The following is an 18,176-nucleotide window of genomic DNA, read 5'->3' as shown; positions in this document are numbered from 1 at the left end:
GAATTTGCTGTGTGGGATCTTCCTGATGTCGGAACTACCTGCCCAGGTTGTGCCTGTGTTCCAGGGCGGGCAGCCGACGGAGAGTGCATCTGAAAACCATCAAAGCAACTCGGTGAGACTGCCACTTCTCATTTTATGTCTGATTATTTCTTAGACTTCAAATTGCAAAAGGTTTTGATTGGCAGTAGAAACTGCTCGCTGCAGGTTCATTTACAAAGCACACAGATTTAGGATTATTGGCACAGAAAGTGTTGGTGGGACTTAGGGTACTGAATAGTAATGGAATCTTTCTTATGTGGTATCATATGGAATGGGATGGAACGATGTGGAAGAGGGAGCTTGGGAATTTGTAAGTGAGGTCAGTTTCAATTTGAAAATGGAACTGGTTATCACTCAATGCTAAGTTTTTTTTTTTGTAGAGGTCAATGAGACATGGCCTGTTATTGCAGGTTAATTGGTTACGACTAATTTACTGGAGGGTTTTGCTATTTTTAAGCTTGGAAGTGAAGACAGGAATCCTGCCCCAATAGACTGTAACTGTTGTTTAAGATATTCTGATTGTTGTTTGTGGAACTTCTGCAATTCAAGCTTCTTGGATGTTGCTGCCCAGATATTGCATTGGGCCATGTTCAAACAAACAGAACTGTTTGCATAATGTGAGTGACAAATACAGAAATTGTTGGAAAAAGTCAGCAGTTCTGGCAGCATCTGTGGAGAAAGCTGCGTTAACGTTTTGAGTCCAGTGACCTTTCTTCAGAACTGATGGGAACTAGGAAAAGGTTAGTATATATGCTGAAGATAGGGTGGTGGGGTGAAGTAAATGATAAGTGTAGATGGAGCTCAGAGAAAGAGAAAAACAGTTGGGTGGACAAAGAAATGGGTCAAGGTCAACCTGGAAGAATGAATAACTGCTGATGGTGACCATTAGTGGCTGTCAATGAAATGTTTATGGTGGCAGCCCATGTGATGACAAGGCCTGATGTGTGAGGGTTGGGATAAGTACATGGTGGCATTGTAGTCAGTGGTTAGCAATATTGCCTCTCCGTGCTGGGGACCCAGGTTCAGTTCCACCCTCGGGTGACTGTGGAATTTGCACATTCTCCCCATCTCAGCACGCGTTTCCTCTGGGTCTCCAGGTCTTGTCATCACATGGGCTGCTACCACACACACAGACCCCATTAGCAGCTATTCATTTTCCCACACTGACCTTTACCCATCCCTTTGTCTGTCTAGCTGTTTTTTGTCTCTCTTTGGGCTCTCTCTCCAACTATTGTTCAACCCCCAATTCCATCCACTGGACCAGAAGCGTTAACTCTAATTTCTCTGAGCTTTTCCAGCAATTTGTTTTTGATTCTGATTTCCAGCATCTGCAGTTCGTTTTGGTTTCTCGCATAATATGAGCGACCAATTTGTGTGTAATTGTCTGACAAAGTTGTGGTTGTAAAGTGTATTTATGGAAAACAGTTTTCCATTGACTTGATGAGATCGGAATATGAAAGCCAAGGTATTTTTCTAAATGTGTAAAGAGCAGTTCTCACTAATTATGGTTCCCAACACTGGGCACTCTTAGGATTTAGGAAGAAGGTACAAAGGATGGGTGGGTGGGATGGATAAGGAGCTTGGAAACAGACAAATCGCTAGGCCTAGGATTTTTTCCCGTTGGTCTGTAGTAGCTGGGTTTGTCTTTCTACAATTATTTTAAACAAGTTTGCAATTCTCCAGTCCAGTATTACCAACCTCCTCCCCCTGTTACTTTTTCACTGTGGTCTGGGTTGCATCATCATCTTCAGTAACAACAGATGGGAAGTATTTTAGAAAATCATCTTCGAAATCGCCCGTAGGAAAACTTAAGTATTTGGGAAAAGTCAGCTTGGTTTTATCAGAGCTAAATCAGATTTTTTTGATGGTCAGACTGTCATCATTCCAGTCTGGAATCCTGTGGAATCGTAGCACACTCCAAAGGAATTGAAAACCCTGCTGAGTCATTCCCTACACCTGGGACCCTCAAAGTCTCCATTTAAGTCAAATAATTTGGAGGGTTCTGAAGAAATTAAGTAAATATTCCTCAAGAAAAGTTTGGACTATTAAATACGTAGTCTAACTTGTAAATAATTATTCAACAGAACCCATATTTAGCTCTCCCAAACCCCACCTACACCTTTCCCAGACCACTTACAGCCTCCCCAGACCCTGACCTGCTACCCCCTCTGACATGCTATCTAGCACCTACATTCTATCCACTGGGCACCCTTTCCCATGGCAACATACTCCTACCCACTCGGCATCCTAACAGCCTGGCACTGATTTGCGATCTTAGCATCCTACTCCCTACACAGCTGGCATCCTAGCTACCTGGCATCCTTCTCTCCACCACCTCCCCTCCCCCCACCCAGCAGCTGACTGCCTTTTCACAGCAATGTGGATTGCCTTTGTCTGACAGTTCCACTCTCGCCCCCTCCAATCTCTCGCTCTTGCCCCCCCGTCTTGTTCTCGCACACCCCCAACCCCATCTCTCACTCTTGCCCCCCCACCCACCCACCTGCTAGGGCCTTTCTTTTCATTTTCCTCTGATTTTAATTGGAATTCAAACTATTACATTTCCTTTTCATGTTCAAGCTACTTCATTTTCAATTTAATTTTAGTTCATTTCCAAAGTATCTGATGGCATTCCTGGCAATTGTAAATGCTATGACTGCCACAGTTATCTCCCCTTCCTTCACAGACACAGGCAACCCCAACTGCAGCTTGGTTGCCAATTCTGAAAGCTTTGCCTTACTCACTTTCTCTAAAATTCACAAAGTGACTTCTTCTACCCCAGGGAAACTCATAGTGACTGAAAGAGCCGTTACTACACAAGAGACACCCTATTCAAACCAACTGAATTCAACACCCAAAATAAAAGAACACGAAGACTCACCACTCCCTTTAGTTTAACAACCCTAAACACAACCTGGAATTAGCGATTACAGTCCTGACAAGCGCCCCCAATTTGTTATGGACGAGATAAAACTCCCTCAAAATATATTCAGAAGATGCTCTAGGCCCTGACATTTACTTCTTTATAAAGGTAAGTGTTAGATTAAATTCAATTGGTCAAACTACTCAAAAGTAAGCAAAACACACTTTATTCATACACTATGGTTTCAATACAACAAAATAAAGAAGAAATTGGAATAATTCAGCACTATTGGAAAACTTAAGAGAAAAGTAGATTAGTTAAGTAATAAACAGTAACTGTTCCAATATAGTAACATCGCATAAACATGCTAGGAGATAGAAAGGACTGCAGATGCTGTAAGTCAGAGTTGATAAAATGTGGAACTGGATGAGCACACCAGGTCAGACAGCATCTGAGGAGTAGGAAAGTTGACATTTCAGGTCTGGACCCTTCATCAGGACCTGATGCTCCTCCAGCTCCATGTTTCATCCACTCCCATAAATGCACCCTTGTTAAAGGCAAATTCAGTAAAACAGATTGTCTGACATGCAACTCTGGCAGCAAGAAGAGAGCCATCAGCTTTTAGCTGTAACGGGAGGAAAAACAGCATCCACATCCAGCTTCATGACCCTAGCCGCTGCTACTGAAAAGCTAAAACTCAAAACCCTGGTTCTGTGGGAGCTTGCTCTTCCCATTCAGGCTGTTCCTATTGTTCTGACGTTCTTAAAAAAAAACGAAGGCCTCACATGCTGTTTATGGGTTTTCAATAGACAACTCTCAACCTCTATCTTAAAATCTCTTTGAAAAATAAACCCAGGACAAAATACACCTCTTAAAGCCATTGTATCATCATACTCCATTTACAAGTTTGCTGATGATGCTACCGTACTGATCTCAAACAATGACAAGACAGACTGCTGAGTGGCATGATGTAAAGTCAACATTGTCTCCCTCAATGTCAGCAAAATGAAATTTCTGATCATCTACTTCAGGAAGCAGAGTGGAGGACACGCCCCTGCCTGCAACAGTGGTGAGGGTGGAGATAGTTGAGAGCTTTGAGTTCCTAGGAGTAAATATCACAAAGCTGTCTATTTCTTTCCTGTATTCTGTCTTGTTGTTTGAGATCCGACCCACTACGATGGTGTCATAAGCAGACTTGTAAATGGAGTTAGAGAATTTGGGGTGAGTATGCAGCCTTGCAGGGTACCGGTCTGCATCAGTGGTGCTGAGATGGCAAAGAGCTTCAAGTTCCGAGGAGTAAATAGCTCAAACAATCTGACCTGGCCTGTCCACGTTGACCATATAGACAAGAAAGTACACCAACGCCTCTACTACCTCAGAAGGCTAAGGAAATTCGGCACGTCCACGATGATGCTTACCAATTTTTATAGATGCACCATAGAAAGCAGACTATCCGGTTACATCACATGGCAGCTGCTGTGCCCAAGACTGCAAGAAATTAAAGTTGAGAATGCAACGCAGCCCAGCCCCTCATGAAATCCAGCCATCCTTCCACTGACTCCGTTTACGTTTCCTGCTGCGTTGGGAAAGCAGCCAGCATAATCCCACCTTCTTCCATCGGGCAGAAGATACAAATGTTTGAAGACGCATACCGAATGATTGAAGAACAGCTTCTCTCCTGCTGTTTATCAGACTTATGGATGGACCTGTCATATTTTCTTAATCTAGCTCTGCACCTTGTCTGCAGCTGTAACAATACAATCTGAATTCTGCTTTATTACCGTGATGTACTTTTGTAAGATATGATGTGCCTGGTTAACATGCAAAACAATACTTTTCACTGTGTCTCGTTCTTGTGACAATAATAAATCAAACCGGCTAGGTTGAGTTAGTGAACAAAAATCTGGCATATGGAGTCTAGTTGGGGGAAATATGAAGATTTCACATTGGCAGGAAGAACTTAAAAAAAGCAAAGAATTGTAGGATCTTGATGTGCAGAGGGATTTGAGTCTTCTGGTGCATGAGCCACCAAAAGTCGGTATGTAGGCACAGTAGGTCATCAGGAAGGCTAATGGGATGCTATCCTTTCTCACGAGATAAATAAAGGTAAGGATAGTATGCTTCAGTCATACAGGGCATTGGTGCAACCACATCTAGAATACCACGTGCAGTATTGGTCTCCTTAGTTAAATATGGATGTAAATACGTTGGAGGTGGTTCAGAAGAGGTTTACTCGACTGACACCTGGAATGAGTGGGTTGTTTTATGAGGAAAGTTCAGACAGACTGGATTTATTTCCACTGGAGTTGAAAAAGTGAGGGTGATTTGTTTGAAGCTTTTAAGACCTGACTTGTCAAACAAGGTGGACATGGAAAAGATGTTCACATTTGTGGGTCAGTTCAGAACTAGGAAGCACTGTTGGACAAGTAGACTTGAGGAGCTAAATGGTTTGCTGCTTCTATTTTGTATATTTGTATGTACTTAACGCTTCACCTGTGTCCTCTGCCTCTATACAAAAATCTACCCTTTGGTCCCTAATCACCCCCTCTTCTCTTGTCCTGTCTAACTTTAGGCTTTCCTTTTATGTTAGCTGCCAGTATCTTTCCATACTGTCTCTTTGTTTTTCTGATCGCCTTCTGCACATCCCCTCTGAAACTTCTATGTTCAGCTGCATTCCCAATCTCATTTTCTATCTGACATCAGTTACAAGCAGATTCTTTTGCTTTGTTATTTCCCATGCCACCCAAAATCTCTCAATTTTTTTTTGCCCCACCTTTCCCTATTGAAGGCATATCTTAACTCTGTCCTAACTATCTCTTCTTTGAAAGTAACCCATTGTTCAACTGTCAATTTTTCTTCTAACATTTGTCTCCAGTTTATTTCATTGTGATCTCCTCTTACTCTACTGAAGTTAACTTTTCTCCGGTTAATTATTCTTTCTCTGGATTGTCTGTCACCTTTTACCGTGATAGTGATCAGTGTCCCTAATACTGTTCTCCTAGTGACACTTGATTGACTTGGCCCATGTCATTCCTAAGTCTAAGTTTGGATAATTAAAGTCCCTCTTATAACTATTACTTAACTTTGCACCTCTGTGTAATTTCCTTACAAATTTGTTTCTGTGCATTTTTGCCGCTAGTTGGGTGTCTATAGGCTACATCTGGCAATGTAATTGGACTTGTTTTTTCTTTTGGCTCTAACTAAATTGATTCTGTCCTTGTTCTGTCTGGACATGTTTCTCTCCCACACTGCAGTACCCTCCTTAATAAATAAAAAGGACCCCAACCCCCTTTCTTTTCCTGTCTTTCCTGAGCAACATTCCTATAATTCTTCTCGCTGCTGTATGGATTTCTGAAGTCTGTCCACAGCAGCGGCATCTGGAGGCAAAAGCAGTACACCAGTGTGTTGATACCATGCACAGGACTTTCCAACCGTGTAGCTAGGGGGCATGTTGGAGGTGGTTCGGAAGAGATTCAGAAGGAAGAACCACCTCCAACATATTTACATACATTAACACCCATTCTTCCCTCTCTTTGAGCCAGGCATCTGTTAGAGCCTAACATTAACCTGTGTCTGTAAACCACCCTATCAGTCTTATCTGCTAAACTCCGTCTATTTATATATTTTACAGTAACTGTGATTTAGACTTTAAGTGATCTAGACCTTGGCACAATTTCACTGTTTGTGAATGATGGAAAACTTGAAAATATTGTGACTTGTGAGGAAATTAATATAGTGCTTGAAAAGACATTGGCAGGTTAATGGAAATGGATGGACGTGTGGTGGGTGAAATTTAATACAAAGAAATATGAAATCAATCATTTTGGCAAGAAGAAGATGGAGAGTGAATACAAACTGAAGGGCATCATTCTAAAATGTGTGCAAGAGGACTGGGACCTGAATTTATTTTCAAATCATGAAAGGCAGAAGTGCAGGTTGTTGGAGTGGCTAAAGCATACAGTGTCCTAGGCTTTATTAATAGGGACATAAAGTACAAGTGTATTTTTAAATTTATTTGCAGGACAAGGGCATCACTGGCTAGTTCAGCATTTATTGACCATCCCTAATTGTCCAGAGGGTAGTTAAGCATCAACCACATCATCACATGTCAGCCAAACTAGGTGAGGAAAGCAGTTTTCTTCTCTAAAGGACCTTAGTGAACTAGATGGGTTTTTCTGATGATCGACAATGGATTTCTCATCATGGATGGTCATCATTGGACTCTTCATTTCAGATTTTTATTTTTATCTAACTTGGCGGGGTTTGAACCTGGTCCCCAGAGCATTACCTGGGTCACTGGACTAATAGTCCAGCAATAATACCACTAGGCCATTGCCTTCTCTGTATTTTATACTGATTAGGCCTCTGTGAGGCTCGCATTTATTTCTGGGCCCCACACTTTAGGAAGGATTTGAAGGCATTAGAGAGAGGGTGTGGAAAAACTATCAGAAGAATAGTTCTGGGAATGAGGAACTTCAATTATGATGTTAGGTTGAAAATGTTAGGAATGTTTTTCTTAGAGAAGAGAAGGTTGAGAGGAGATTTGATGAAGGCATTCAAAATTGCGAAGAGCCTGGACAGAGTAGATTGGGGGAAACTATTCCCATTGATTGAAGGACTAGTAACCAGAGGGCACAAATTTAAAGTAATTGGCAAAGAAGCAATGGAGACTTGAGGAAAAATGGCATTGCACAGTAGGTAGTTTAAATCTGGAATGCACTGCCTGAGTGTGGTGGAGGCACTTTCAATCAAGGTGTTTGAAATTAGATGATTGCCTGAAAAGGAAGGTTGTACAGTGCTGTCAGGACAGAGTGAGGGAGTGACTCTTGTTGCTCCTTCAGAGGGCTAACATAGGCACAAGTGGCTGAATCTTTTCTGTGACTTTTTTTTTGTACATGTAACATGTTGAATTTTGGAAGGCTGCCTGCTAGACTGTCCCTCTGTTTTTCCTTCAAGTACAGGCTTGCCTCAAATGTATAAATTCCCATAATGTCTTGCTGAAGAAGGAGAAATGTTGTCAAAGTATTTCAACTCATACCTATCAGAACAGAATCACAGGAATACAAAAACTCAAAGGGAGCAAGAGTTTATATTCATGGGAGATAAAGGGTACTGATTTGTTGGCAAATGGTTTGTCACTCAGGCTTGCTTTTTGCTTGCTGGGAGCTACATCTACCTGTAGGCAGGGCCCTATCTGCTGCAAGTAGGTGTGCCCATGATAACACCTTGACGATTCAAAGTTGACTTTTGAATTAAATTAGCTTTATTGTAGCATACCCTCACTTGAGTATAGTGAAAAGTTTAAAAGTCGCCATTTAGGGTGCCATTTTAGGTACAAAGATACCTAGGTACATATGCTTGAGTACTGATTCTTAGGAAATATTTTAGAAAAATAAAGAAATAAAAAGACCAGCATTATAGACCTTCAAAAGTACAAAAGCATAGTAATAAGATGGAAGAATTAATGTATAAAAAGTTCAGAATAACAGTCCTTCCACGCTAACATAATAAAAAAAAAGAAAAAGAGAGGAGGATGCGCCAGGCCTGGTGATAAGAAGCAGATGTGCCAGGAGCTTGAATACTTCCTACCCTGCTGCCACCGCACTAGTTGAACTTGAACAAAAATTTATGGAATTAATTTTTTAAAATTTATTTACGGGATGTGGGCAGCATTTATTGCCCATTCTTGGTGATGCTGGAGAAGGTAGCAATGAGCTTCCTTCTTGAACCACTACTGTCCATTTGGTGTAGCTAAACTTGCAATGCCATTAGGGAGTTCCAAGATTTTGACATAGTGACATTGAAGGAATGGTGATATATTTCCAAGTCAGGATGGCAAGTGGCTTGAAGGAGAACCCCACCACAGAAGGTGGTGTTCCCATGTATTTGCTGCCATTGTCCTTCTGGGTGAAAGAGGACATGAGTTTGGAAGGTGCTGCTAAAAGAGTATGGATGAGTTGCTATTGCACATTTTTTAAATTAGCACACACTGCTGCTGCAGCACATCAGAGAAAGGAGTGGATGTTGAATGTAGTGGACAGGGTATTAATTTATGTGGGCTGCTTTGTCCTGGATAATGTTGAGCTTCTTGTGGTGGAACTGCAATCGCCTAGGTAAGTGGGGAGCATTTCCATTACACTTCTGACTTGGGCAATGTTGACAGATATATAAATAAAACCAAGAGCTGGAGATCTGAAATTAAAACAAATTACTGACAAAACCGAACATGCCTGGAAGAAAGCAGAGTTAATGTTTCACTGGACTCAGAACTATAACTCTGCTTCCTTGCTACAGATGCTGCCAGACCTGCTGAGTTTTGCCAGCAATTTCTGTTTTTGTTTCAAATGATGGACAAACTTTGGAGAGTTGGAAGGTGAGATACTTGCTGCAGAATTCTTAGCCTCTGACCTGTTCTTGTAACCATTATGTTTACGTTGTAGTCAAAGAAATCGTAGAGCACAGAAAAGGGCCCAGTCAAAAACACCTATATATTCTAATCCCATTTTCCAGCACTTGGCCCATAGCCTTGTATGACTTAACATCACAATGCGCATCTAAATACTGCTTAGAAGTTATGAGGGTTTCTGTGTCTACCACCCTTTTAGATTCCCACCATCCTCTGGGTGAAAAAGTTTTTTTTTCACATCTAATAAACTTTTTTGTCCCTCCCTTAAGTCTGCTCATTGATTCCTCGTCAGGGAGGAAAAGTTTCTCCCTATCTACCCAAAGTATGTCCGGCATACCTTTATACATCTCAGTCATGGCCCCTCTCAATCTCCTCTGCTCTAAGAGAAACAATCCCAGTCTGTTCATTCTTTCTACATAACTGAAATGCTCTAGCCCAGGCAACACCCTGCTAAATTTCCTCTCCAATGCTATCAAATCCTACCTATAATATGGATTCCAGAAACTGCACACAATATTCCAGCTGAGGCCTAGCCAAAGTTTTACGCAGTTCTAGCATAAACTCCCTGCTCTAAACTCTATGCCTCAGCTAATAAAGGCAAGTATCCCATATGCTTTCTTAACCACTTCATCCACCTGCCCTGATATTTTAAGAGCATGGTGTACCTGCACAATAAGCTCACTCCAATCCTTAATGCTTCCCAGGCCTTACTGTCCGTATGTATTTCCTTGATAGCAGGAGCTGCAGATGCTGGAGAATCTGAGATAACAAGGTGTAGAGCTGGATGAACACAGCGGGCCAAGCAGCATCAGAGGAGCAGGAAGGCTGACGTTTCGGGCCTAGACCCTTCTTCAGAAAAAATGTATTTCCTTGCCTTGTTTCTCCTACTCAAGTGCATCACCTCGCATTTATCTGATTTGCTACTAATCAGTCCTGCTGACCAGCCCAGCTGTATCCACTTGTAAGGCTACCTCACTATTTACCCATCCCATCAATTTTTCTATCGTCGACAAACTTACTGATCAACCCTCCTATATTTAAGTCTAAATCGTTTGTACAAACCACAAACAGCAAGGGCCCCAACACTGACCCCTGTGGGACACTACTGGACACAAACTTCCAGTTGGAAAAACATCCCTCAACCATCACCCTCTGTAATTCACTAAATCTCCTTGGATCCCATGGGCTATGTCTCCTATGCAGGACCTTTTCAAAAGCCTTGCTGATATCCACGTAGACTATACCAAAAGCTTTACCCAAATCTGCACACCTGGTCACCTCATTGATGAGTTCAATGAGGTTGGTCAGACATGACCTCCCCTGATAAAACTATGCTGATTGTTCTTGATTAATCCCTACCTCTCTAAATGTAGATTAATTCTCTCCCTCAGAATTGCTTCCTACAGTTTCTCACAACCATGGTTAGACTGACTTGCCTGTAGTTTTGTTGGTTTATCCTTTGCTCCCTTCTTGAATAACAGTACCACATTGGCTGTCTTCCAGACTGTGGCCAGGAAGTGATTGAAAATTTTTGCCATCACCCCCGCTATTTCTTCCTTTGTCTCACTCAACAACCTGGGATACATTTCATCCGGCCTTGCAGATTTATCTACTTTAAAGCCCGTCAGACCAATCACCACCTCTTTTCTGTCCATGCTAATTTTCTTTAATTGTGTCACAGATATTCCCCTACCCCCCCCCCCCCCCGCCAATCTTTTATAGGACCTTCTTTGTACTTAAAAGGCTGTTTTGGATGCATTTTGAGAATTCCACTTCCTCCAAAACTTTTACACCATGACTACTCCATTAATGTTGGGGAAGTTGAAATCTCCTACTATCACTACTGTGTTATTTTTTCACCATGTAGCTGGTCCAGTTCAGTTTCTGGTTAGTGGTAACCCCTAGGATGTTGTTAGTGACAGATTCAGTGATGGTTCTATCCTTGAATCTCAAAAGAGCTGATTAGATTCTCTCTTGTTTCTTTTACATACTCCATGGCAATACCTTGACCAGTCATTGTCCACTAGCCAACAAATCAGCGTCCTGTTACTCATGCAGTATAAATTATTGTTCCTTTTGACATTGAGTAATTTTGTGCTTGCCTTGATGAGTGCAAAATGAAAAGCTTTGACAGTGTGTCTCTTCAACAACGCATGTACCTCACTACCATAAAGGAGCTGGTCCAATAATGAACTAAGATGTTAATATTCTAGGGGTCAGCACATTCCTGAGGTTTTTCTTCGGCATACCCTTGTGTTTACACATCTGGAATGTGGGTGTAGCAATTTACTCTGTGGTCATTAATACAAGTAACTGGAAATTTTTATTTTAGTGGATTAAAGATGTGATGTGTCATTGTTAGGACATTCAAAATGTTTTCAATGTATTTTGGAAAGTGTGCCTGAGATTGACTTCAGGAAGCTCATATCACTTCAAGCAGGTATTTTAGTCTGGTCTCAATTGCATTCCATGTGACTGGAGCTTGAGAAAGAAGGGTTTCATTAAAAATCAGTGACCTTTACCACCTACCCTTTTAGCAGCCTTTATATTTCCCAATCTGTATTATTTGACTTGGTTATCTGTCAGTTTGACCTTGACCCTATTTTCTGCCTAACCTTTCCCATTAAGGTGCTGAGTCTTGCTTGCAATGGCTTCAGATGTCGGTGTGCCGGTATGACTTGTCAGTTACTTATTCCTTCACACGCATGCAGCAAGATTGAGTGTCTGTGAATAGTGTTTGAGATTAAGAATACAGAACAATTTGTCCCTTTATTTTTAGGTTTTCCTCCTCACAACACTTTCCTCAAACCCAATCCCAGCACAAGGATACAAACTGTTGAGCCTGAATTATAGTCATCAAGTCACACAGCATAGAAACAGGCCCTTTGGCCTACTCTGTCTATACTGACCAACAAACCCCAAACTACACCAATCCTATTTACCTACACTTGACCGTAGCCTACAGCATAGTACCCTTCCAGATGCTGCTTAAATGTTGCGAGAGTGTCTGCAGCCACCATCCTCTCAAGCATGTCTTCCATATTTTTAGCTCCCTCTGGGTGGAAAATCTTTCCCTCCGATCTCTAAATCACTTAGTCCTCACCTTAAACTTGCGCCCTCTGGTTTTAGACACGTCTGCCGTAGGAAAAAGATTCTCTCAATGTACTCTATCTACATAATTTTGTATACTTAAATTAGATTCCCCCTCAGCCTCCTCTGCTCCAGGGAAAACAAACACAGCCTATCTGGTCTTTCCTCATAACTCAGACTTTTCATCCCGGGCAATATCTTGGTGAATCCCTTCTACACCCTCTCCAGTGCAGTTGTGTCGTTCCGATCAGAACTGCAGCAAGACTTCCTTGCTGTTGTATTCTCCACCCTGGCTAATGAAGGCAAGCATCTGTATGTCTTCTTCACCACCATGTCTACCTGTGCTGGCACTTGCATGGTATCTATGGACTTGAACACCAAGGTCCTTTTGCTTCTCAGTACTCCCTAGGGATGTACCAATTATTTTGTAAATTATTCCCTTATTAGACTTCCTAAAATGCACTATCCTTATCACTTTCCATAACAATTTTGAAACTCATAGAATTATGGCCACTGTCCCTAAAATGTTCACCATGCCACTTCAGCCACTTAACTTGCCACATTGCCTAGGATTATGCACTGCCTCACCTCTAATAGGACTATCTATGAACTGGCACTAAAAGCCATGTACATTAAAAATTCCACCCTGTCTAACCCTTTCATTTTAAGGTAATCCCAGTTAATGTTAGCAAAGTTGAAATCCCCTACTAGTACAATCCTGCTCCTCGCTGTGATTTGTCTACAGATCTGCCCTGCTTGTATTTCTAAGCTCAGTTGCAGCTTTCTTAAGTTTCTGGTCATAATTTAGACACACTGTCTGCTGCAACTATCTCCTAGGTCATCTGTGTAAACCCCTAATAAGAAGGTTGAATTACTTATCAGTTTGGAACTTGTACTCTTCTCTTTAACGATAGGACATCAATTGTCGCAATATAATTCACCTTTAAATCAGAAGCTCGTAGCTATGAAAGTTTATGATTCCTAAAAGTGGTGAGAGCTAAGAGCATAGTATTATTTCAAGTGGTGGCCAGCGTAGTATTGTCACCATATCCTGATTTACCCACCTGGTCACCAGCGAAGCTAGTAAGTCTAGCTCCAATCAGGTGTGAAATCACCATCTTTGCTGCTTGTGTTGTTCATATTCCTTAGCATAAATGCTAAACTGGGCTGTGATACGTATGCGTGTTAACATTTTGGAAGATGTACAATCTTTCTTCTGTTCGTTACATTGCCTAAGTTACTAATTTTCTTCTGTTATTTTGGATTCTGAAAGATTTCCACTGTTTGATGATCAAGCTGACACCTTTCTCTCTCTCTCAGGTTGTTGAGACCCATTTTATGCTCTAATTCCAGTCTGACTGAATGCCAACTCTGCACAGACTGAGGGTTTACCTCACTTTTCACTACTTTGTTGGTTGAGCTTGAACTACATTTACTAATTGGTCCAAGAAGGTTAGTGGTTAGGTTTGGGTGATTCAGTTCATTGAAGATTCATTTGTTGCTGCAGGATTGAATTGATACCTTGGCCTTTGACTCTGCTACTTTGGAGAGTTGAGACCAGGTTTACTTTTTGATGGTCTTGACTGTTGGGCAAATTATCATTGATTAAGTATTTACTTAAATTTTAATTGTTATAAATGAATCAAACACTAATGAAACACTAAGCCCCACACACCCATCAAAATGATGAGGGCATGCAGCACCTATGATTTAAAACTCCCATTCTTGTTTCCAATTTCTCCCCATGTCTAATTACCTCTGATCCTTCAACCCTCTGAATTCCTTGCATTCCTCCAATTCTGGCCTCTTGCAAATCCCCAACTTGGCCTCAGTGGTGATGCCTTCAGCTGTATAGACTGAGAGCTCTCTTAGCCCTTGCCTTCTTTCTATCCCTGTATCCTCATCTGTCATTCCGTGAAGCTTTTCATCACCTGTCCTAGCGTAGTGGTGATTTTGTCGAATTCTCTACCCCAGAGAGCTGTGGAAACTCGATCATTGACAGGTTCCAGATAGATGACATGCATGGAGATAATGCAGGCAAGTGATATTGAGATAGATGATCAGCCATGATTGGGAATGGCAGAGCAGGCTTGATGGACTGAGTGGCTTATTCCTCGTTTTGGCTGATTGCCTTTGAAGATCTATAGATTATGTAAATCTAACATTTCTTACATCAACATGCATTTATACAGAATATTTATAGGCTACATTGGTTAATAAACAATTAGCAAATTACAGCACTGTCCTTAGTTTCAATTGCAGTCTTATCCTTTGATCTGGACGTTGTGTTGACTCAATTAAAGCGAGTCTCACTGCCTAGTTGTGTAGGTTTCTCCTGTGTAAAGTTCAGTGGCAAACAGCTGTCCTGTTCTCTAACATAGCCTGCCTTGCTACTGAACCCTGGCAGAGATATAAGCAGGGCTGTTTGGAAATGGACAGTGTTGATGAAATGAATGTGTTCCCTTGCTGACCTTCAAAGAGGCGATGTCCATTGAGACTGTCGGAGCTGACCAGGTAGGCAGCTGCTCCTGGCTGAGACCAGGCAGCAGTATGGGTTATATTGGCCCACATATCTGATATACTGGATATTCAGGCAGCTTTGTTGCTGCACACAAACAAGACACATACCTCGCGGAACCTCAACAAACAGGAGAAATCTGTTTATTCGGAAGTAGAGATTTCCAAAGTGACTGTGTAATTTTTAATGTTGAGCAGGAGCTAAGCAATTTTATGTCAGTTATTGGTGGGTACATGTGGTTGTTGATGATGAGGATTATTTTTGGTTTCTGTAGGAAACACAGCTGAAATGAGAATACCTAAAACTATCTGCCACTCTCTGGGCTGATTTACTGACATGTATCGGTGGTGTAAAATATTTTCAAATGGTTAAGCTTTTAGATCAATTTGTCTAAATATGCGATGCTATTTGTTTCTCTCTTTGTTCTTTCCTCCATCCCTACTCCCTATTCCCAAAATCTTTGATCCTTTATTTGGTTTATATGTTGGTACTATTTTTTTTAAACTTATCTTCCCTGGATTCCAGGCCTATCAAAGTCTTGTATGATTGAATCGTCGGATGCCCACATGTTTTAGATTGTGGAAAGACCCACATTTGCACTACCTTCTATGCGGATCCCTGATTTCAGTCCTGAGCAGCCTGCCTTGCTTCTCCAGATTCTGATTCCCTAATCTGGAAGAAATGCTGTCCACTCTATCAAATTTTATTTAATCACTCTGAAGTGTCAGGCCATCCCACACTCCACCAATTGGCTCAAATTAAGTTTGTACAATTCAGAGGTATTAATCCTTACAGGCATCTTAAATGAAAATCTGTTGATGCTTTAATGGGTTAAATAAATTAGTAAACAATGCAGATCAACAGTTCCCAGCTTTAATATCCATTCTAAACTGAATTTCATCAGGGAGTGACCACTGGGGCAACATCCATGACTTCAGAGGCCTGGAGCTATATGCATGTAGGTGAAACTTGTAAGGTTAGAAGTTTCTATAACATTGCTCCTTGATGGGACTGAAATGTAGCAGCTGTCAATATTCAGTAAACTTCAGTTTCAATCCTGATGAGACTTTGGAACTTTAAAAGCTTTTATATTGCCATATCCAGCTGCACACTTTTAAATGGCAGAGGAGGTAATATTGCAATAAAACCTCACTAGTCCTTAATTTGAATATGTCAGTGTTACAAGGGAGGAAAGATAGAATACAAGATAAAAAGGGATGTTGAACCTTCTCAATTAGTGTAATTGTTTCTCATACAACTCTTTTTTTTTTGCCTGAAATTTCATTTTTTGGCACTTGTTATTGTCAGTAATAATGGAACAGTCCAGTTACTTACAGAGGGCATGAGTTGTTACAAAGGTGATATATTGTGTCTCCTCATTCAGGCCTGGTTTACTACGACTTTTGCTTGTGATTGCTGCGGTAAAGGCCTGATGAATATTAGACATGCAGTGTCATGATGAGAACAGAGCATTTCTCAGCAGCTTCCACTGGGCGGTTGAATTGTGACATTAAATTGGGAACCCACCCCACATTTTCTTAAGGATAAGACTTGTAGTTCAAAACACTTATTCTAGGTCTTTCCATTATAATTCCTCTCACCTTTCTTCTGAGAGAAGAATTTAAAGTATAAAATATAGTTTAATGTGGTAAAGAATAACACAATTCCCTGTGGGGGGATAAAGAGTTAAAAGCAGAGACTCATTGAAGTGTAAGATTGCACAACTGATTTGACTCTTGAGAAATCTCACCTTGAAGTACTGAACCAGATTCTGGCCAAGAACAAATGTTGGAGGTGTAAGGGGGTTTTCTGATCTCAAACTCAGAATCTGATCTTTTTGTTCCAAATTAATTATTGAATAGTGTTTAGTTTCTAAAGCCTGTGCACGCAATAATTGTTATGTTTAGTTATCTTTCTGCTCCACCCATTGGGAAATGTCTTCATTAGTTAAAGGTTGACAGACTGACTCTTTGCCCATCTACAACATGAACACTTGTTCCCTGCCTTTAACCATTGGGGCACAGAATTATGATTTGTATATAGAGGATTGCGTAAAACCTTCTCTCCCTCCCTACCATTCCTCCTCTGTCACTCCCTCCCTCACTCCTCCCTCCTTCCCCTTTTCCCTCCCTAACTCAGGCTCTTCCCCTTCCCCCACACTGCCCAATGCTGCAAAACTTTCTCATTGTAGTTAAGAAAATGTCACATTACTGTTTTTTTGTCAAGATCTTACTTTTCATGGTGGCATTTTTATTTTCTGTCTGATGACAACCTCCATAACTCTTTTCACAGTCCGATCTCACCCGCAGGAGGCTAAGTGATGACGTCCCTTGTCAAGAAAGGAATGGCCAATTTCAGAGTGCCAGCAGACAGACTCAGGAGGATGATGAGAGCGATGAGGAAGAACTGACCCTTAAATATGGGGCCAAGCATGTCATCATGCTGTTTGTGCCAGTCACCTTGTGCATGGTGGTGGTGGTGGCAACAATCAAATCAGTGACCTTTTACACACGGAAAGAAGGCCAATTGTAAGTGTTTCTTTCCCCTTGAGTATTTCATGCAATTCTTGATTTGCCAAATCATCTCTTGTCCTGCTGGTCAACAGATGTTTTCTATATCAAATGCAGTGTACTTTTAGTATGTGGTTTCACATCTCCTATAACTTTGAATAATTGAAAAGATAGTGACTTTCTTTGTGTGTTTAAGGTAGTTTTCTGCAGCAAGTTGTCCTCAGACCAACAAAGGGGTAGTTAACTTCAGAACTTCGTGTTGCTTTAATGAATCAGGTTCAGTTACCAGCCCAACAGCGTGTGAAGATTTTTCAAATGGTAACAATAATATGGTCAGCTTAATGGTAAATGTTTGAAAGGGAAAACTGCAAAACAGCTGTTGAGTTTCTAGATTTGGGTGGGGTTGACTTCATTGTTGTCCCAGATGATGACCATCCTTAGTCAACTGAGCAAATTTGTTATTAGGTAAAATGACAGGAGGTGTTCCTAGAAACAAAATGTGTGATATCCAACCAGCTGGTAACCGTAGAAGTACCAGAGCTTTACTTCAAAGGTAAAACACTATGCATGTGTAAAAAAGACACAAAACAAAGAAAAGTCTGCTAAGAAATGGCACAAATCCTGGTCAATGGAAAGTCTCCAAAGAACAGCAAAAGATGAAAAAACGGTGCCGTATAACTGAAAAATGAAAAGATACTTGCAAGGAATGCCAAAATGAGCAGTTTTTATAATATACTTGATGAAAATAGGGGT

At 41.1% G+C, this 18,176-nt stretch overlaps 1 protein-coding gene across 1 annotated transcript; it reads left to right on the top strand.

Annotated features, from left to right (window-relative positions):
• Window positions 1–6: 6 nt before the first annotated feature.
• LOC125481385 (presenilin-1-like) lies at window positions 7–17,466 on the top strand. The gene is made up of 2 exons (XM_048592863.1): window positions 7–112; window positions 17,206–17,466. Exons 1-2 carry the CDS (start codon window positions 26–28, stop codon window positions 17,443–17,445), a joined length of 327 nt encoding a protein of 108 aa, XP_048448820.1. The 5' UTR covers window positions 7–25; the 3' UTR covers window positions 17,446–17,466.
• The last annotated feature ends 710 nt before the right edge of the window (window positions 17,467–18,176 follow it).

The sequence above is a fragment of the Rhincodon typus genome, unplaced genomic scaffold (genome assembly GCF_021869965.1).
Source record: "Rhincodon typus isolate 14 unplaced genomic scaffold, sRhiTyp1.1 hic_rhity00001940, whole genome shotgun sequence".
NCBI classification, from domain to species: Eukaryota; Metazoa; Chordata; class Chondrichthyes; order Orectolobiformes; family Rhincodontidae; genus Rhincodon; species Rhincodon typus.
The sequence above is the reverse complement of the archived record's forward strand: the minus strand, read 5'-3'. Positions and strand labels throughout refer to the sequence as shown.